General features: G+C 39.1%; 1 protein-coding gene across 1 annotated transcript in view; it reads right to left on the reverse strand.

The window, feature by feature from the left end:
• Window positions 1-2,315: 2,315 nt before the first annotated feature.
• CIP2A (cellular inhibitor of PP2A) overlaps window positions 2,316-17,940 on the reverse strand; it is a 31,297-nt gene continuing 15,672 nt past the window's right edge. Inside the window, exons 11-21 of the mRNA XM_065417065.1 lie at window positions 17,286-17,427; window positions 16,303-16,402; window positions 13,060-13,178; window positions 12,205-12,397; window positions 9,811-9,885; window positions 9,595-9,705; window positions 8,410-8,606; window positions 7,025-7,138; window positions 4,310-4,392; window positions 3,556-3,695; window positions 2,316-2,486 (exon numbers count right to left, since the gene is read on the reverse strand). Coding sequence (XP_065273137.1) covers window positions 2,316-2,486; window positions 3,556-3,695; window positions 4,310-4,392; window positions 7,025-7,138; window positions 8,410-8,606; window positions 9,595-9,705; window positions 9,811-9,885; window positions 12,205-12,397; window positions 13,060-13,178; window positions 16,303-16,402; window positions 17,286-17,427 — 1,445 coding nt within the window. The remainder of the gene's footprint in view (window positions 2,487-3,555; window positions 3,696-4,309; window positions 4,393-7,024; window positions 7,139-8,409; window positions 8,607-9,594; window positions 9,706-9,810; window positions 9,886-12,204; window positions 12,398-13,059; window positions 13,179-16,302; window positions 16,403-17,285; window positions 17,428-17,940) is intronic.

Below are 17,940 nucleotides of genomic sequence, written 5' to 3' on the forward strand. Positions count from 1 at the left end.
GCTGGAACCAAAACAGGCCATAAATAGCTCAAATCTCCCCCACCAAAACAGGATTTAATTATGACTGGCAGAAAATGCTTTGTTTAAAATATGCCTAAGTTATTTGTAAATTCCATTAGGTAATATTCAGTATTACTGGTTAGAGAATGCAAATTACAAGTAATACCAAAACACAAGTTTGGTCAAAGTGGTTTCACGTGTGCATGTATTCATTTGTTAAGAGTATTAATAAGGCTCAGCTAGAAAAGCAAAACTGGGGTAGTACATTTCTACAGAAACACATTTATATAGAGCACTTATCTTTGTGGATTCTGTGTACTAAACTCAAACATTCATTTATAATTGGCTGTAGCCATGAAACTTTTTTATTGAATAGTCTCAATTCAGTGATCAGAATGCCTATTTTTAAAAGGGGAGAAAAATGCCATATCAACATTTATCAGTTGAATTAGTCAAAGTATCAAGCATTTTACTAAGTACTACCATACATAAAGGAGTTTTTGCCTGGTGAAAACATTTACTATCTTTTCACCCATGAGAAAGATTTTTCAAAAAGACACTCATGCCTGTAAAATGATTTTATGACATTCCTCAGACTTGTTAACCCCTTACGCTAAACTATACATTTTAGCTAACCGTCTATTTCCTCAATATAATATATGCATACAAATCTAAAAAACTGACAAGCAACTGAGCTGGTAATAGAATTTTTACCTTCTAAAGCACCCATTATCAAAGTCTGGAAAATGCATCAAAACTGGAATAGATTGACTTGTAGTTGTATCTATAATTAAAGTTGCCCAATACTTTCTATTATAGTATATATGAAGCACAAACAAAATATGGAGTAATTTTTTTTATTCCCCTTCTCATCCTGGAGGCCAACGATATCTATAAACTGGCCAACAGCCAAAAGATACACCAAGTCATAATAAATATACAATTGATAAGCAAGTTAAAATAGCCACTATTCAGCTAGAGTTTACAAATGTGTCTAATATGTAAAAGATTGTGCTCAGACTCTATAGTTGCACAGATTTAAAAAGATGGACCCACAATACAATTGAAAAAAATTAAGGCATCTGCACTTATGGCAAGACCTTAAAGTCTGGTCAGTGCAAAATAAATAGTAAAATAATGGCAGTAATAATACAATTGTGGTACACATTACATCATTCAAAATGCTGCTATAATGTTTTTTCGAAAATGCACACAGCCATTCTTGAAATTTGAGGTTGTAGACATGTTATTCATGTCACATCCAATTTTAGTAAATTACAAGGAAAATAATGTTCCCATGACCCCGAAAAAAGCACACGTCTTCTGCGTAAAAATATAAAATTTTCTTCACATGAAAATGGCAAAAGTAGTTATACTGTAAGCTTAAAACAGTATAAAATCCTTTATACAATGCACAATTGACAATGCTGAAAAAGCTAGTGTGTGCCAGGTAAAACTGACAAATTAATTGCAGACCTCTAAGAATCAGAAGAAAGTGCTGTAAAATTTAAGAGTAATGTACTGATGGAGTTTAACAGATATTTGAAGATGCATAAAACAGATGTAAAGTATTCCATAAATCTACCTTTTCTAATTGACACTACTTTCTGGAAATTTGACAAGTACGCATTTTTTTTTTCAAATTCATATCCTTTCACAAATATGTGGAGGCATTTCTAATATTAGTTCAATTTTAATACTTAATGTAATTTCAAATAAAGCTATGTCAAATACAGTTCTCGCTGTAAAATAGGTCTCTTGCAACAAGTACTACCTTTTAATCCACATTATCGACTCCATTTTATTTCTAAATTTGTACCGTAGACATTTGGAATCAATATTGCATTAATATTTCTATATGTGACATCTGTATAATTCCATACGCCTTATTTTGAGTCTACTTACAGAAGTGGAACTTAACCCTTCCATAATGAAAGGCTCAGTATATCCCACTGGCAATAACAGGATGGGTAGCGAGAAGAGAAGACTCTTTCTCCTTTTTATTCCAGTGTCAAGGGATTGTTAGTCACATTAACAAGACCAGGGCTTTATCCTGCTCCCACTGCAGTGACTGGGAATTTGGCCATTAAACCTCAACTAAAGCAGCAGCAGGCCTACCTTCTGTAATATGGCTCAGATTTTTCAAGCCAAAGTGTTTTTTAAAAACAAGCAATCAAGTTTTTCTTCAATTAACAATGGTTTACGCTTGTGTCAATTTTAGATGGGCTATGACATTTGAGCAAGATGGTGTATAATCTTTAGACTTACAAAAACGTACAAGATATCACAAAACCAAACTTTATAACTACAGAGCCCTATAAACTGAGGTTGACAGTTTCTGCATTTAGTTTACCACCACTTAAACTGTGAATCATTGCTATCATATGAGAATGTTTGCTCAGCTCTTCTTGCTGCAGTTTTACTATGGCTTCCTTTTCTTCCAAACGTCCTTCCAGTTGGGACTTCTGAACTTCTAGGGAAGATGCCTGCAACATGAACAAAAGCCAGTTCAATAGCCTCTTCCACAACAGAGATCACAGAACACTTTCACTTACTGTGTAACAAACTCAAGTAACTGATGTAAAACATTTAAACAACATATTTAATAGCAAAGGCAGTTTCAAAACAAAGGAATTTGTTTTGGATGCGTCTTCCCCCCACATCTACACACACACACGCACGTAAATTTTGCTCAGAACTACTGATATTATGCTTCAGAAATGGTTTGGGTATTTTTTTTTAAAATAGCTATTTGTCGTCCTGTCATCTTCCTAATGGCCAGGACATTGAGTTAAACCCTAAACAAAAGTTTGTGGTTGAATAAAAACTAGCTTTTTTCCCTTACAGAGGCAAATGTGTGTAAGAACAAGGGCACTATCAGTTTTGTAGCAGACACTAGGGTCTCTGGATAATTAGCCTGCATTTCCAGGGAATGGATTACTACTGTTGGTAAAAAGTACCTGCTGTAATTTGCATCTTCAAAATGCTGTACAAATATCAATACCCACCCCTGAAAGGTAATTATTAGCCCCATTTCAAAAAATTTAAAGACCAAGTTGTCTCTTGCAAGAGCCTCTCTTTCTCCACAGCCACCAACAGGGGCAAGACCCTTGTTGTGCTCAGTGCAAGGACAGATCCTTAACTAACTCCAAAGTAGAGATGTCTGTCTTCTAGACTAACCAATAGAGCTCGTCAGTGATTGCAGAAGAACATACACCACTCTCTCACAACCTGGTATAGCATGTGCATTCTTCAACGTATTAGGTAGTTCCAGGAGACATGGCTCCCAGAAGCACATCTCCTATAACTCTTACTGGACAGGGTGGATCTACACCAACTCAAAAAGAAGCTCATTGCGTTAACAGCACAGATAACCCAAATCATACCACTCTGGTTTAAATCTCAAAAGTCCCTCTCTCAATTAACTATATAAGAAATTGGAGCAGCCTTAACTTTAGCTATTTCTACCATTTTCATACAATTTTTCATTTCTAGCAATTATTTTTTAACTCTGGGTTTTATAGTTTTCAGTAAGCTGCCAACAAAAATTCTTACCTTAATGCTCAATTCTTTTCTTGCCTGTTCCGTTTTACTTAATTCCTTTCTGAGAATGTCAATAGTTTCTTCCATATCTGTTTTTTCTTTCTGTCGGGCTTTCAGTTTTTCTTCCAGAATCTTTATTTTTTGTTGTAAGCCTTTTGAAAGATTTTTAGAGTCAGTTAGCAAGTTTTAATTTGTCCGATTGCTAGTAAAACTCCCAGTATGTTTAAGTTTTACACACACCAGGGCCTCTAATATAAATGAATTACCCAGTACTGCCATCTACTGCAAAATTTTAGTAGGTAGTTACAGACATTTCATATTCACTGAAGACTTTGAAAATTATGATCTAACCTGTCTAATTTGTAGCTTAGCAGAAAGCTTTCTAGTGAACTTGTTCTAAAAAGAAAGTTTTCAAGGAAGCAGCTATGGTTTTTGATAGCATGCAAAATGCAATGGTTTAAGTGTAGGTTTGGCAGACTTTTAAACATCCTTGAACTTTCCCCATCTGTCCTTAAAACAATTCCTCATTTTTTAGTTTACAGATATTTAAGTCTATGTTTTCAATAGAGCCTGTTTACAGGCTTTTCAGGAGCAGAAGGCAGCCAGAGAAGTGATTTTGAGCCTTATAATCTATTTAACAAAAAGGTAGCTGCCCACAGAACTAAGAAGTTCACCAAAAAATAACTCAGCAATGAGTCTATTTAAATCCAGTTAATTCTATTCAGTATGGATAGCACAAGATTTACAAAACCAGACAGTGACTTACTTGATATTTTACTATCTCTATCCTGTAGCTGTTTCAGTAATTCTTTTCTATGATCTTCTGTTTCCATCAATTGTGCAACAGTTCTGAAATTGCAGGAAAAGCCCGATTACCAGTTATTTCAAAAACAGACAGATGCAAGATTCATGTCTCCATTTCTTTGCAGCAGCAAGCTAGAATAACTTGTGCAGCATTGCTTTGCATGGTCAGGAAAGTTTTTTTTTAAGCTAGGCAGGCTAAAGTGCACCTTTAATTCCATGCTGTACAAATATATTCTTTTGATTCCTTATTTGGTTGAAAGAATACTGATTCAAGTTTCATTTCCTTCCCTCTGTCAAACACACAGTAGAAACTCTATATCCTAAGAAACCTCATTTGTTCCTAGAGCTTGAATCCTGAAGAATCAGTCCCCACAACTACAAGCAGTAAAGCATTCTTGATATTACCAAGGAAATGAATCCAACCATCCTACTAAGACTCTAAAAACCAATTTATCTAGTGTTTTAGATTTACTAATATTACACTATCCCATATTGAGCAAATTAGAAAAATCTGCTTCAAGAAAAAAAAAAAAAAAAGGTGTCTTTTGCAACTACGGTGCAAAGTTTCCAGTACAATTTTGTTCATCGATTAGGAGGACCACATATACTAAGACCAATGGTTCTCAACCAGGAGTATGTGTACCCATGGGGGTATGCAGAGGTCTTCCAGGTGGTACATTATTAACTCATTTATATATTTGCCTAGTTTTACAACAGGCTACATAAAAAGCACTAGCAAAGTCAGTACAAACTAAAATTTCACACAGACAAAATGAGAAAGTAAGCCATTTTTCAGTAACAGCATGCTATGACACTTTTGTATTTTTATGTCTGATTTTGTAAGCAAGAAGTTTTTAAGTGAGGTGAAACTTGGGGTATGCAAGATAAATCAGACTCCTGAAAGGGGTACAGTAGTCTGGAAAGGTTGAGAACCACTGTACTAGACAATCTTTTTTTGCTGGTAGCATATCTACACTTTAAGGTATTAATTGCTTAAGTTAAACATTTTAAATTGTGGGAATTTAAGTTTAGTTCTACTCTACCACCGTGACCACTAACTTATGCAAATGCACGAATGTGTGTCACTTTGTCCTCCCTCTAGTTTGTCTGTTATTCACCTGTTGCCTATTGTCTAAATCCTAACTGGAAATTTGCAGGGTGGGGGAGAGGGGGTGAAGGGAAGTGGAATGTTATTTATTTCACAGTACCTATTACACCAGGGTCCCTAGGCACTACTACAATAGATAATCTGAAAACGACCATGTGAAATGCAGAACAGCTTCCTGGTGTATCGAGTAATATCTGATTGCTAATACACATTTTTTACACCTATTAATGCTGAAGACACAAACTATAAGAATGTAAATGGCATTCCATTCTGCCTCATGAATCAGACTAGTTAACTGAATTCTGATTGCAGAATTTTTACTACTGGCAATACAAGAGCCAGGAATAATGCAGCTTGACCTTCAGGGCTGGCAGCTAGAAAAATCAAATAAATTCACTTTATAAGTAAAATGAATGATCTGGCCTTACTCTGTCATTTTGCAGAAGAGTACCATCCTTTAAAATATCAGTTAGAAACAAGAAAAAAAATTGTTTTGGGGTTATTTACAACCAGGAAGCCTCTTCCCTCAGCTGCTGCAGTAAAAGATAAGTTTGCCCGCCCCCCTGCTCTTGTCAGCCCATCAATTTGCAACAAACTGTAGTTTCTATCCTCAAAAACCTGGGACAGGTGGTACTCTGATGGATTAGGAAAGATGAAAGAAAAACAAAATTCAGAATTCTTGCTCATTTGGTATAGGACTATGGGAGTATACCTGTGCTTGTGAAGTGAAGAAAGAAGTTAAATTAGTAATTGATGTTTGAACATGTTTCAAGCCCTGCATCACAGGAGGAGAATGAAGTGCAGCAAAAGGGAATTATATATTGAATTACAGTAGTGATTATAGGTTGACCCATTGCAATGAAGGGCAGCCATCTACCACCATTACTTCAAGTTGTACAGAAGACCCCTGCTATAAAGGAAAGTGATGAACAAGTTAGAAGCTCTACAATTGTAGAAGAGAGAGTTTAAGAGTCATCTTCTTTGTCAAGTTCTTTATTGCCTTGAGTACTACCAGCTATCAAAGTACTAATAAAGACTGTGAAATTTAGCCATAGACTAATCAAACTCCTATTGGACTCTAATAGAAAGTTGCCTGCCTCATCAAAGACTGAAATTTGGCCCACAGTAGTTAAATGATAGTGAATTTCAATAATCTCTGGCACTGATTTAAGATGCCCTCTAATGAGAGGGCATTACTTAATTAGCAAAACTTTTGACCCCGTCTGCTGACAAAAGCAATATTCCGCATGAGAAGAGAGAATCCTTGTACATTAGAAGGGAATCTTGAAACCTATTAAGTTCCATAAAATACACTGTAAGTAGTCTCCGGTATTATACATTGCCTCAAGTTCTCCTGCCTGTTTGTGTGTAAGACCAGAAACAAAACCAGAAGAAATGATTACGCAGAGGAAATAGGTGAGTAACTACACAAAGCAAAGTGGAGAAGTCTTCCCCGCACATACACCTCAGGTGATACTTGAAACCATAGATAATTACACAATTAATATTGATGTGACTTGATGATGGTTTCCCTTTAATTTGCTTTTAAAAAAAATGAACTAAACTTACTTGTCATTCTGTTGCTTGAGCGATTCATTCAGCTTTTTCATGGCGTCAGTTTGTTTATTTAGTGAATTACATGTAATCTGCAGATCTTTATATTGTCTTTCAGTGGTTTCATGCCTAAAAGTTAGTTAATGGGTTATGGTTAAGAAGAGTAAGTACTTCTTAAAAGCTTTACTGTGTCAGGAAAGAAGAAATACTTTTGACATCCAATGAGCTATTTTTCCACTCCACTTCCAAGCAAAAATTGTTACGCCCACTTTTGGCCAAAAAACCCCCAAAACACTTATTAAAAAACCTGCAGGGGATAAAATATAAAAAAACAAACAGCAACTTTCATCTTAACCTCAATCCTCATTGGAACCCTTACACATTATCATTGACTGTTTATTAAGATTAAGAATTGGATTGAGACTACACATTTCTTTCAGACAAAGTTCACCACAACCAGGTGGTTCACACAAATGTAGCAAGTTATACATAATCAGACCAGTAACTGGAAGTAGTTTGTCTGACAGAGGCCAGACCAATGCTTCAGAGGAAGTACAAGAATTCCCATAATGGACAATTATGGGATTATCTGCACATAGGAGATGTTCCTTCTTAAGGAGTATCTGGTAGAAGTTAGTCTCTGCCTAAAGCACAAAGGTTTTTATTTCTTTGAAATTTTTTGATCTTGTCTAATCTAACTCTGAATGGTCTCATCCAGACAAGTGCAATACTTTTTTGAATCCCATCAACCTCTTAGCCTAGTTTTTTTTTTTGTATTAGCTTTAAAGTTGTTGCCTTTATTTCACTAAGTGTCTGTCCCCTTATTCTTGTATTATGAGGACAGGCAATTAGGAGCACTCTAATTGCCCTCTCAGCCATTAATTTTGTACACCTATCATGTCCACTCAACAAACTAGTTCCATTCTTTCTTTACATAGAAATCTTCATTACTCAAATCATCCTCACCCATTCCTTAACTTAATAGCTTTGGAATCTGCACCTTCATCCATCAATTTCTATTTTCTGCTCAAGTTACAAACTTTTTCAAACAAGATTAATTTGATCCAAGAACAAATAAAATTCAAGTACATTAGCAGTGACCCTCCTAAAACCTATAAACAGAGAGTTTTAATACACTGTCCTGCAATATGATTAGCCTAGAAAAAGCTAGTGCTTTGAACACCTCAAAGCCCTCCTTCTGCTTCAGCTAGATTGGGCACTTACTGGATTCAGACAGAGCTCTACCCCGCATTCCTTGGCTGAAAGGACTAATCAGGTCAAAGTAGGTCCTTTAAGAAGGGCCCGTGAAAACCTATTTTCTCTTTTGATTGGTTATCTATCTGAAAATTTTCTGTTTTAGGTCAGTACACTAGTAGTACAGATAGAGTTTAAGTTCTTACTTCTGCAGAAGATCAACGGAAGATCTTTTCAGTATCTCATATTCTTCAGCCACTGTTTGTAACTTCCTATTGTGTTGAAAGAGCTGCTCTATGTCATTCTGCGCCCGTTCAGATTCTACCTGCTGAGCTTTCAGCAATACATCAAGTTCTTCATTTTTTCGCTCTGCATCCTTCAACATTGCAGCAAGCGTCCTTGCCTTTGAGCAAAAAGCAAATACAAAGACTCCTTTACATGCTTAATCTAGGATATGTGGCTTAACTCACTCAAAACAATGGGGAATTTCACATGGAATTAGAATTTACACTACTGCTAAATTATCCACAAAACCTATATGATCAAATGCTCCATGGTCAGTGCACTATATTTAAAATTAGATAGCAAGTTTTAAGCACGTTTAAAGTTTTGGCAAATGATGACTGAATCAGTTATTTTACACTCTGAGATACAGTAGTAATTTGTGACCTTAAAAGTAAAACAAAAAATAGTTTAGATACTTTTTTAAAAAGAGTATCTGAAGTGATTATACTGGTGGCTTAAGCTTCATTTGAAAGCATAACTCTATCCAAAAAAAGAGTACAGACTGGCTGTTAGCTTGCACATAAACAGGAAAAGGTTCTAGGGCTGTCTGCAAACCCCTAACATTTTAGTACTGTACTTAGAAGTACAGTTTCTCTAAAATAGTGTTATAGAACAAGCAGTAACATTAGTATAGTAAATCTTATTGTATAGATGGGGAGATTATTGAGGCTGTTCTGAAAGATCAACAATTAATGGGGCATTAACACTAGCTATCCACAAAAGGTCTTATACATAACTCAGCTAAACAGTGGAGGAAGGGAAGGCTTCAAAAAAATCACAAAGTCATACCTAAAGGGCATAAATGTCAAATATGGAAGCTCAAAGAGGTTATAGATATAAGAGGATGAAACTAAAAGAATATTTACAGTAAGTATAAGAAAAATTTAGCAGTGACACTAGATTAGAATATTTTCCGCACACAAGTGGTAATCTTAATCTTTGTGTTTAGTTTTTAAAAGAAACTGAAGTTCTAGCTTAAGAGTTCTAGCTTAATGTAGAGAACCATTCTGTACTGGGGCCTCCATGACAGAACACTGGGTTTGGACTAGATGACCTTACAAGTATCTTCCACCTCTACCTTCCAGCGTGTGGATGTTCATACTCACCTCAGATTCAGCTTGGACTCTCTGACAACGGTACTGGGCAATTAGCCTATCAGCCTGAGCAAGCGCTAATGCCTTTGCCTCCAATAGATCTTGTAACCTGGTTTCTTTGGACTAAAGATTAAGAAAGATTAGTAGCACTATTTCATTAATTTTATCTTTCATAGTAAGTACACATACTCAACAGTGACGTAAATACACATGTTCATATGTACTCACGGCTAATGCCGCTAGTTTCTGCTCATAGACATCCATTATGTCAGACATCCTCACATCAGTGATTGGTTCCTTCATCTGTGGGAGAAGTTAGAGTAGTAGAATTCAACAGCCTGAAGATAAGTTGTCTAATTTGTAGTTTCTGGATGAACAGTCATTTGTCTTATAGATCTTGATGAGAGAATAGTAATTAAATGAGCCCACAGGCTGGCAGCTGCTCTGCCTTCAAACATTAAAAGCCTTGCTGCATCAACTTGGGTATAGCTCAGTCCTATTCAGTTTAATGTAAGAAAGTATTGGAATTACTGAATAAAATTTACCCAATAAAGGGACGATCATAACATCAGCTATCATGATCATAAATTAGTGTTACTCCAAAAATGAGGGAAAACTCGTTACATAGGCTGCTACAATAAGCCTATTGGTTCGGTTGGGTGTGGGAAGCTTAAGTGTTCCTCCTGACAAATGGTATTTCAGTTCTGCAGGACTAGTGGCAGGGCATTATGGCCAAAAATTCTAATCTCAGAATTCATTGACCTCGACAGAGATAGGTCAGAATATTTTGATGAAAACAATACAGAGAAAGTTTTTGTGAAATGTCTCCTCCATCTTTCATTAAGATCCTTTAGCATACTAAAGAGTTTACTGACCTTTATGGCACAATATAGGGCTTATATGTTTATTCAAATGAATATTTGTGTAAACATTTACATTTTTCTATAGTCAGTTGAGTAGGTAATTGAGGAGAGGGTCTTCCAGGGGTGGTCTGGGGATTGATTAAGCTTTCCATTAAGGTAGTGCTTGGGGAGTTGCCAGTGCCAGTTTTGGGGAGACTGTTCACTGTATGCGGATAGATGCTGCTGCGCAAGTGAGCCCAGCTGTTTGCGCTTTTCAGTATAGAAGATAAATATCATCCAATAGTAGTTTACTAACATCTTGTTTTCAAAACAGCACCAGCTCCTACACAGGGGAAAATTAGTTCAAAATTCCCTAATGCAGAAGGAGATCAGACATCTATTCTTTTCCCCATTTGTATGTTTTTCAGCTCTCTCTCTACCCTCTTGGACCCTACTGTTGTTGTTACAAAGTTGAAGGATCACGTGGAGTAAGTACTTTCATTTAGAATTTTATTTAAATGTACAAACATGTCAAAGTCAATGACAAAACATTCGTTGGAATATTCTGTTTTCTGCACATCTTGTATTTAATTTATTTAGCTTCTTCATGTGAAGAACTTAAACTACATTATAAAAGGATGGCATCTTCTATAGGAGTCCACCTTTCTTCTGTAGCTTGTGTTAAACATTTAAGGCTGAAGTGTTTGATGTTCACGGAACAAATTATCAAATTTTAAAAAGTCATTCCCTCCTTGAAGGAGCAACTCCTCTGATCAGAAGAGTTAAGTGCATCACTAGGTATATGCCAATAAGCTTTCTTTCTGTCAGAAGTTCATCTTCTGGTCTGGGTTGCAGGAGCTGTTCCTGTATTTGGAGTCCCTTTGTGTTGGAGAAACCACAGTTAACTTAGTGCAACAAATTCTGCATTTGGTGCCTAGACACTGTGGTGATATGCTTTAGAAAATTCAAATTAAAGGAATGTTAATGTAATAAAGCTATTTGCTCAACTTACAATGCATGCTATATCAGAGGGAAGCAAGATTTGTAAAACGACTTCCCTACCTCACAGGGATGCTGTGAGGATAAATATCAAGATCAGGAGGTGCTCAAATACTACTGTGTTTGGGGGGCACATACAAGCATCTAAAAGATGGGTGATTATCCCTGATCCTAAATGCCAGAATGTCATCTGCCCCCCAGGGAGTGTCTTTCTGTAAAAAAAACTTCTCCCTTTGTGCATCATTGCAACAGCTTAGATCTTCTGGGCAGGGCTGGCTCCAGGGTTTTTGACGCCCCAAGCGGCGGGGAAAAAAAAAAAAAAAAAAAGCCGCAATCGCGATCGGCGGCAGCTCCACCGCGCCGCTTTCTTCTTTGGCGGCAGCTCCTTTTCTCCATCCCCGAAAAGCCCGACATGCCGCCCCTTCCCCTTGGTCGCCCCAAGCACCTGCTTGTTGGGTTGGTGCCTGGAGCCGGCCCTGCTTTTGGGACACATCTGCTAAGTCCCCATATCTGAAAGCTAAGTAAACATAAGCAATACACTCTCGGGGTAAAGATTCTGAACTATGAAAGTCTGGAAGACCAGACTGTTGACTTTTCTGGACACAACAGGGATCCTCTTTATTTGGGCTTCTGCCTGAGAATGTAAGAGCATACATATTGAGTTCAGGTGAGGTGTCCGAGTTAACATTTGTAGCCTAAAAGTTTCAGGTGCTACACCTCTTCTGTAAACACTAAGAATGTTAGTAGTTATCCTACCAGAAATATGAAAAATACTATTAACCTCCAGTCCAGATTGAAGTTTCTGTATTAGCTCTTGAATGTTTGAAGTTGTTGCATCATCATTTGAAGGGTACGAAGTAGAGCACTTCATGGACATAACACTAGTAATGGATGACTGCATATGGATTTTTTTTGGTGCATGCTCTGTCTCTTGTTGTCTATAAGCATTATTTGCTGCAATGCTTTCACCAAGCCTATATAACAAGATAAAAGAAGTAAGCAATAAAACCTGGCAAGAATGTTAATGTGAGGGTAGGAGACAATGATTTTTTGTAAAGAGGAGTCTACAACAATTACACACTACACTTCGAAAACATATCAACCCTACTTGCACTATCATACTGTATTAGGTACTTCAGTTAGATATGAGCATGAAATATTTTGAGATCTAAAAAGGAGAAATGCTAAAGAAAAAAAACAGAGGTTGATTGTTCACTGATAGCAACTTCTCTCTACAATCACTATGTGAATTTTAAGGTTCCATAACTCTTTATCTACTATATCTAGAAAGAAGTGCCGTATCCTATTGGAAAGGATATTTCCAGCTCCTCTCAAATGGCACAACATCTGTTTCTAGCTATGATAGTTTGAGTTACTGGACTTTAAACCTGTCCGAGAACTGTGAATGTGGCCCAGCATGCATGACAGACCAGCATTGGGGGTGATGAGAAGAAAGATTCAACTACGAGAACAGAAAAAATGTTTTGAAGAAGGTAACAATTACTCAAACATTTGGAACATTAGTAGTCCTAATTAAAAAGATTCAAACACAGATTTTAAACAAGTCACTCAGACTAAAGTAATGAAAGTGAAAGACATCATATTATTACCCCCTTACCACACATAAGAAACTCACACTATGGCAGGGAAGTCTGGTAATGGTGCTGCCTCAAACAGTATTCTAAGTCCAGCCTGTACTTGTTCTCTGTGGTCTGATGTTAAAGCAAAAGCCAAAGGTGTAATCAAACGTTGATCCTGAGAAGAAATCACTTATGTCAATTTATAATCAACTAAAGAATCCAGACATTGCAATAGACCGAAGCCAATGTGAATAGATATATATTTTTAAATTTCAGTTACCCTTGTGTTAAAAAATAATACTTTTTTTTTTAATTATCTATATACACATACTTGCAATTTTCTGAAAACCCATTTAGTTAACCAGAGCAATGAACTTTTACAAATCTGCAAAACTTGCTTTCAGAATTCTGTACATTATCTGCACAGAATTCTGTAATACAGGGGTCGGCAATCTATGGCACGTGTGCCAAAGACGGCATGCGAGCTGATTTTGAATGGCACGCTGCTGCCTGCCGGGGTCACGCTCAGCCCACTGCCGAACCCTGGCAGCGGGCTGAGCTGGACCCCGGCAGGCAGCAGCGTGCCACTAAAAATCCTGCCCGGCCCAGCCTGCTCTTCTACGCCAGGGGAAGGGGGCAGAAGCAAGCTTGGTCCTGCCGGCTGCTGCTATAGGGCAGGCTTCACCGGAAGCCAAGCTTCCCCCTCCCCCGCCTTTTCCCCCAGCATGCTGTGTCGAGCCCTGCCTCCTCTCCCTCCCTGCCGCCGATGGCCCTTGCGAGGGAGAGGAGAAGAGCAGCCCCAGCGCCCTCGCTGCTCAGACCGGTAAGGAGGCGGAGAAGAGGCAGGGGGAAAGGGGTAGGAGTGGGGCGTATCCCTCCAGCCCCCTGCCGTGAGCCGCTCAGGGGTCGGGGGCTGGGAGCACCCCCCTGATCCCAGCCCACCACCCCCCAGCCCTCTGCCCTGACCCCTGCACCCCCCTTGCACCCCAGCCCCCTGCATCCCCCTCCACAACCCCATCCCTGATTCCTGCACCCTCCACACATACCCAGCCCCCTCACACCCCATGCCCTGACTCCTGCACCCCCTCACACACCCCCAGCCCTCTGCCCTGACCCCTGCACCCCCGCTCCCTGCACCCCCCCCATGATCCCATCCCTGACTCCTGCACCCTCCACATACCCAGCCCCCCCACACCCCATGCCCTGACTCCTGCATCCCCTCACATGCCCCCAGCCCTCTGCCCTAACTCCTGCACCTGACATACCCAGCCGCCCCCACACCCCTGCCCTGACTCCTGCACTCCCCACACTAACCCAGGCCCCCCACACCCCATGCCCTGACTCCTGCACCCCCCTCACACGCCCCCAGCCCTCTGCCCTGACCACTGCACCCCCCTTGCACCCCAGCTCCCTGCATCCCCCCCACAACCCATCCCTGACTCCTGCACTCCCCACACATACCCAGCCCCCCCCACCCCGTGCCCTGACTCCTGCACTCCCCATATCCCCACCCTGAGCACCTTTTGGCAGAGGGCTGAGCGGGGCCGGCGGCCGGAACCCCAGCTGGCAAGGGACCGGCAGCCAGAACCCCAGACCAGCAGCGGGCTGAGCGGGTCCGGCAGCCGGGACCCTGGCTGGCAGGAGCCAGCGGACAGAACCCCAGAGCGGCAGCGGGCTGAGCTGCTCGGCCCGCTGCTGGTCTGGGGTGCTGGCCCTGCTCAGCCCACCGCCAGTCTGGGGTCCCGGTCACCAGCCCCGCTCAGCCCGCTGCTGGTCTGGGGTTCTGGCTGCCGGCCCCTTGCCAGCTGGGGTTCCGGCCGCAGGCCCCGCTCAGCCCGCTGCCGACCTAGGTGAACGGAACCCCAGGGTGGCAGTGGGCTGAGCAGGCCGGCAGCTTAAGATCAGCATTTTAATTTAATTTTAAATGAAGCTTCTTAAACATTTTGAAAACCTTGTTTACTTTACATACAACAGTAGTTTAGTTATATTATATATAGACTTATAGAGAGAGACCTTCTAAAAAACGTTAAAATGTATTACCGGCACGCAAAACCTTAAATTAAAGTGAATAAATGAAGACTCAGCACACCACTTCTGAAAGGTTGCCGACCCCTGATGTAATACAAGCATTCAGTTCAGATGATGTGTAATGAGAGAGGTATTATGGTCTCTGAGCACAAAATCATCTGCTGTGTCCAAATACTAGTATTCCTCCCATCTGGCGTGGATAGCAGAAGGAAGACTAATGCCCCAAACCTGCAATCCATTAAGCACGTGCTTCACTTTGAACATGAGGACTCATGAGCTGAAAGGGTTTACAAGATCATGCTAGATGCATGCCTAGAATAGCTTAAGTCATCCACCGTCCTGAAAGCTACACAAATCTTGTTTTAGAGGGTCACCCCAATGAGAACTAGAAGGAAGTTGAGTGTCCTTGCATTTGAGAAAAAGGGTGCAAATACAGGCATTATGATGGTTTTTGCACTGTGAACACCTGTCCATAAGAAAGCATACTGAATACAATTTATCGGACTTGTCAGTAATGACTTATATAGTTCCATACGGACAAAACAGCTAAATTGGATTCAGACAAAAGGTGAAAAGTTTCATTTCCTAGTAACCAATCCTCCGAGCCAGCTACTTGATATAGGAACCAAAATAATTTTCTGAGTATAGGGTTGAAATTTAAAATGTCCTAACACTATTATTGTATCAGAGGGGTAGCCATGTTAGTCTGGATCTGTAAAAAGCAACAGAGAGTCCTGTGGCACCTTTAAGACTAACAGATGTATTGGAGCATAAGCTTTCGTGGATGAATACCCACTTTGTCAGATGCATAACGAAGTGGGTATTCACCCATGAAAGCTTATGCTCCAATACATCTGTTAGTCTTAAAGGTGCCACAGGAGACTCTGTTGCTTTTTACTATTACTGTATTACTACTATTCTTCATTACTTGCATTTGAAGAAGTGAGGTTCTTACCCACGAAAGCTTATGCTCCCAATACTTCTGTTAGTCTTAAAGGTGCCACAGGACCCTCTGTTGCTTATTATATTTAAGTATATCTTAACATACATCACTGGAATAAAAGGCTCAAAACTTTAAAAACTAAATACTTTAAACATAAAAAAACCTTTTGGACTGAACAACAAACATGAGGAATCTCAGCTCCCTGAGCAGGTTCTTCAATGTGTTATGGACACTTAAGATTTATGCTGAAACACATTCAGAATCAAATCAAGGGTGATATAATACATTCACCTTCTTAATGATTCTTTGTAAATCATTTAAAGCCTACCTGAAGAATTTTGTAGAAACTGACTTCCATACTAGGCACCAACTGTTTAAGTCTGCTCATAAGATCAAGTGTTTTCAAAATGACATCAGCAGCAAGTTTGCTTTAAACAAAATAAAATTGGAATGAAAAGTGAAAGTTTTAAATATATATTGAGAGTAAGTTTACACTTAGAAAAAGTATGTGCTTTCTTTTTAGAAAAAAGGTTGACTTGAATTTAATGATACAATAGCAAACATGGAAATTGAATTCCTCTACCAATTCATAGAACAGAAACAACAGATGGTAGCAATGCAGGCTTCCCCTACTCTACCATGCAATGTGCACCTACTATCTCTAGCAGAAAGTTCAGTCACCACACTGTGGTCTCTCTGCTGCGATCAATGATAAGGAAGCCAATAGCAACAACGGAGGATTTTACATGAGACATTTGTAAAACTTGAAGCGGACATAAATTCATTTCACATAAGCCAATTAATAGAGGACAAATGATAACTCCTAGTCACCAGTCATATGGGATAGATTAAGATTGGTGACATTGAGGCGAAACGTACGATGATCCCATTCTCATGCCCCAACCCATTTGGTCCCTCTGAAATCATGTATTTTCAATGTTTCTACCAAAATAATTTCAAATAGATTTCTGAAGTTCAGTTGTCTAAACCCAAGATGTAAAAGAATGGATGGCTTGAACATTAAAGGCACCTAGGATATAAACTGATAACTAAGGCTGGACTAGTACATATTAGATTTGCTTTTCCATATAACCAGAATTCCAATTTATCCTGAAAGAACTACAAAAGGTCTAACAATTTAAGGAAGACAATACTCAATGAACAGCTAAAGCTACCATTCTGCTCTCTCAATGCTGCTCTCTATTGCCAAGAAAATTAGCCTTAACAGAAGCACAGGTTTTTTTGGTACTTTATAACCCTCATTTTCAAAGTAAATTAGGTTTTAGATTAATTTGATTTTAGCATGCTCACCACAGTTCAGAGTCCACTACCTTTGTCCCAAAGCTAACATCAATCCCACTGCAGGTAAATTGGTGTTCTATTAGAGATGTGCATCTGCTTGCAGTCAGTGCCTTAGAGGCATGCATTTTCATTGTGTCATCTCCACAAAGCAGTAAATTCAGTTAAGGATGCAGACTAATTTATTCTTGTATGCATTATAATATACTAAAAGCTTTTTGAATTAGATTAAAAAAATCAAATGTTTGAGACACTTGACAAGTTAACACCACTTCTCAATTACAATGAAGCTCCTTAAAGATACAAGGGAGTGAGCTTTTGTTTTTCTCTCTCCAAACAAAACACATTTTTTTTGGCACTTAAGAAACCTAAACTTGTACCACATTAAGCTGTGAATCACTAGCAGAGCAAAGTTTGGATGGGAATGGGAGATTCTTGGATGGGAATCTCCTAAGAACACCAAGTTGCAACAGGAAATAAGTGAAAAGAAGGCACCCTGCACTTTAGAGCTCATTCAAAAGAATACCCCTCCCCGCATCACAGGACACAGATCACTAATGTTGTAGATGTAATCTTTCCAAATTTACAAAAGAGGACCTACAAATAAATGCATGAATTGAAAGCTTTATGGTGCTCCTCATAGTAACTGACCATTCCACATTGTTAT

The sequence above is a fragment of the Emys orbicularis genome, chromosome 1 (genome assembly GCF_028017835.1).
Source record: "Emys orbicularis isolate rEmyOrb1 chromosome 1, rEmyOrb1.hap1, whole genome shotgun sequence".
Lineage (NCBI taxonomy): Eukaryota > Metazoa > Chordata > Testudines > Emydidae > Emys > Emys orbicularis.